Source organism: Amphimedon queenslandica, unplaced genomic scaffold, assembly GCF_000090795.2.
Source record: "Amphimedon queenslandica unplaced genomic scaffold, v1.1 AMPQUscaffold_11103, whole genome shotgun sequence".
Taxonomy (NCBI): Eukaryota; Metazoa; Porifera; class Demospongiae; order Haplosclerida; family Niphatidae; genus Amphimedon; species Amphimedon queenslandica.
In genome coordinates, this window is record NW_003548652.1 from 1 (window position 1) to 3,348 (window position 3,348).

The 3,348-nt window shown below is 39.1% G+C and overlaps 1 protein-coding gene across 1 annotated transcript; it reads left to right on the forward strand.

Annotated features, from left to right (window-relative positions):
• Positions 1–1,325: 1,325 nt before the first annotated feature.
• LOC105315282 (proteoglycan 4-like) lies at positions 1,326–2,843 on the forward strand. The gene has a single exon (XM_011409869.1). It carries the CDS (start codon positions 1,326–1,328, stop codon positions 2,841–2,843), a length of 1,518 nt encoding a protein of 505 aa, XP_011408171.1.
• Positions 2,844–3,348: the final 505 nt, after the last annotated feature.

Consider the following 3,348-nt stretch of genomic DNA (forward strand, 5'->3'; position numbering starts at 1 on the left):
AATTTTATTTGAATTAATGTTTTGTTGTTCAAATTGAATAGTGTGCTGTCAATGTATTTGAAAAAAAAGGTAGGGGTGCACACACAGAAGTTTAACTTTTCAGACTATACAAACATACTATGAAGTGGTATGTACAAACTTACAAATTTTGGTTTATTATTGCAACAGTTTGTACCCAAACAAGACAGTTCCATTGACTGTGGTGCTTATCTGTGCAAATTATGCATATCTAATATGATATTGTTAAAATTAATTGACTTTTAGTTTGCCTATACATCATACTGTGTTGTGATGGAGTGTTCCGATATGTTGTCCAAGTATAAATTCTATTGTAATGGTTATGCTCTGTCATAACATTGTTTATTATATAACTTCAAAATTTTTGAGGCAATGGCTTATGACTCTCATGCTTCACAGTTTCAGGTACAATTTGCTATTGAAATGGAATATCATTTTTATATAGGTGGAAGACAATAACTATTAGCATTGCAACCAGAGTTGCTTAGTGCTAAGCAACTCTTTATAATGATTTACAAGCATTGAAAAGGGATCTGCAAAAAAAAGTGTGGCATTCCTAGCCCAGGTATGACAAAAATATGCATACTAGAAGTAACTATAATTTTTACATTTATTACGTAGGATAACTACTTTTTGGCTGGATTCTAAAACTCAATATAACTATTTCAAAGGCTCTCCTTATCTTTAAAGAGCAGTGATTTCAAGGATATTGAATTATTATTATTTTAATTGTGTAATTAAATGAAATCAGTATCTCAGTATAGTGTTGCATGCAATAGCACTGATAAAAATTAATCATAAAATTTCACTATGTACTATGTTTATTATTAGACTTACACCAAATAATATAGAAAAATCATTAAAATGGTGTCACTGAACTCCTATTAAGAATAACAAATAGAATTCAAGTGATGGTTCAGCATTGTGATGCTTCATGCAGCCTGTAGTAGCAATTTTGCATTGATAAAGTTAAATTTTCGCTAACATGACCTCTTCTATTGGTCCTAGCATAGTTAGTACGTACATAAATTTATTTTCCAAGTATAGAAGTGTTTTAAAGACAGACTATCCATGAATGATTGTCCTTTACATGGATATTTATGGTCCTGTCGGGTCCGCATCAGTCAATCCGTCCGTCAGTCCTTTTCGGGCGGGGCGGGTCCGTCCGTCCGTCCGCTTTTGAGACCCTACCCTCCTGAGCCTATATAGCTAGTCAGGCTCCGCCTGACTATCCTGAGCCCGGTTTTACCAACCCCCAAACTGAGCCACCCAAGAGCAGTGAAGAACAAGATAAGCTGCCAAATGAAATGGATAGTGTGAATCCAAAGCATCGATGTGAGGGCAGTGAGACTGAAACTGAACAGCCTGCACCCTTTAATGGCAAAAGCACTGAAGAACAAGATATGCCGCCAAATGAAATTGCCCCACAGAATCGATGTGAGGGCAGTGACACTGAAACTGAACAGCCTGCACCCTTTATAGTCAAAGGCACTGAAGAACAAGATAAGCCACCAAATGAAATTGCCCCACAGAATCGATGTGAGGGCAGTGACACTGAAACTGAACAGCCTGCACCCTTTAAAGGCAAAGGCACTAAAGAACAAGATAAGCCACCAAATGAAATTGCCCCACAGAATCGATGTGAGGGCAGTGACACTGAAACTGAACAGCCTGCACCCTTTAAAGGCAAAGGCACTAAAGAACAAGATAAGCCACCAAATGAAATTGCCCCACAGAATCGATGTGAGGGCAGTGACACTGAAACTGAACAGCCTGCACCCTTTAAAGGCAAAGGCACTGAAGAACAAGATAAGCCACCAAATGAAATTGCCCCACAGAATCGATGTGAGGGCAGTGACACTGAAACTGAACAGCCTGCACCCTTTAAAGGCAAAGGCACTAAAGAACAAGATAAGCCACCAAATGAAATTGCCCCACAGAATCGATGTGAGGGCAGTGACACTGAAACTGAACAGCCTGCACCCTTTAAAGGCAAAAGCACTGAAGAACAAGATAAGCCGCCAAATGAAATTGCCCCACAGAATCGATGTGAGGGCAGTGACACTGAAACTGAACAGCCTGCACCCTTTAAAGGCAAAGGCACTGAAGAACAAGATATGCCACCAAATGAAATTGCCCCACAGAATCGATGTGAGGGCAGTGACACTGAAACTGAACAGCCTGCACCCTTTAAAGGCAAAAGCACTGAAGAACAAGATAAGCCGCCAAATGAAATTGCCCCACAGAATCGATGTGAGGGCAGTGACACTGAAACTGAACAGCCTGCACCCTTTAAAGGCAAAGGCACTGAAGAACAAGATAAGCCACCAAATGAAATTGCCCCACAGAATCGATGTGAGGGCAGTGACACTGAAACTGAACAGCCTGCACCCTTTAAAGGCAAAGGCACTAAAGAACAAGATAAGCCACCAAATGAAATTGCCCCACAGAATCGATGTGAGGGCAGTGACACTGAAACTGAACAGCCTGCACCCTTTAAAGGCAAAGGCACTGAAGAACAAGATAAGCCACCAAATGAAATTGCCCCACAGGATCGATGTGAGGGTAGCTTTGATTATGATATTGCAGAGTCTATGCATGAGGCAGATGCTGAATTTGATGAAAGGATGTGGTCTTTACACCATAAAGAACAAGAAAAAAAAGAGGTACTTAGGATGATGAAAGAAAATGAATTAAAGAATAAAATGTTCATGGAAATTGATGAGATGCAGAAAGAAGCTGAAAAAGAAATAGAGCTACACAGAAAACGCGTGGAAGTTAAATATAAGTATAATTTATTAAACTTTATGCATAACAGTAAATAAGGAAAACAAAGTAGTATAGTAGTAGTAGTAGTAGTAGTAGTAGTAGTAGTAGTAGTAGTAGTAGTAGTAGTAGTAGTAGTATGTTTTTAGTTTAAAATTGTAAAAACTGATTTGCCCTCTCAGTCGTCAGTATTTTCATTGCCTATATTTAACTCATCATCATTAGTTTCCTGCTCGTTCAAGGAGGCGGAATCAACTGGAGTGAACTGAATGGTAAGAGATGCAAGTAGTGATCGCACCGTTTCAGGATCACATTGGCCACTTTGGATCATGTCTTGTACAATCTTGCATTTACGTTCATCTGACTCTCGGAGAAGTCGCACCTTTTCTAATTCTACTTCAGCTTTTATTTTTGCAACTGCTGCTGCTTTTTCACCACGACGATCAATAATCTCAATTTCTGCATTTTTCTTATGTGTAACTTCATCTTTTCTTGTTGCAGAAGACTTCTCAATCTTCTCTAACTCCCTTTCGTGTTTCAACTTACTGGCCTCTTCATCTTTCT

Coding starts and splice junctions, on each gene's coding strand:
- LOC105315282 (XM_011409869.1), top strand. CDS start 1,326: ATGGATAGTGTGAATCCAAAGCATCGATGTGAGGGCAGTGAGACTGAA.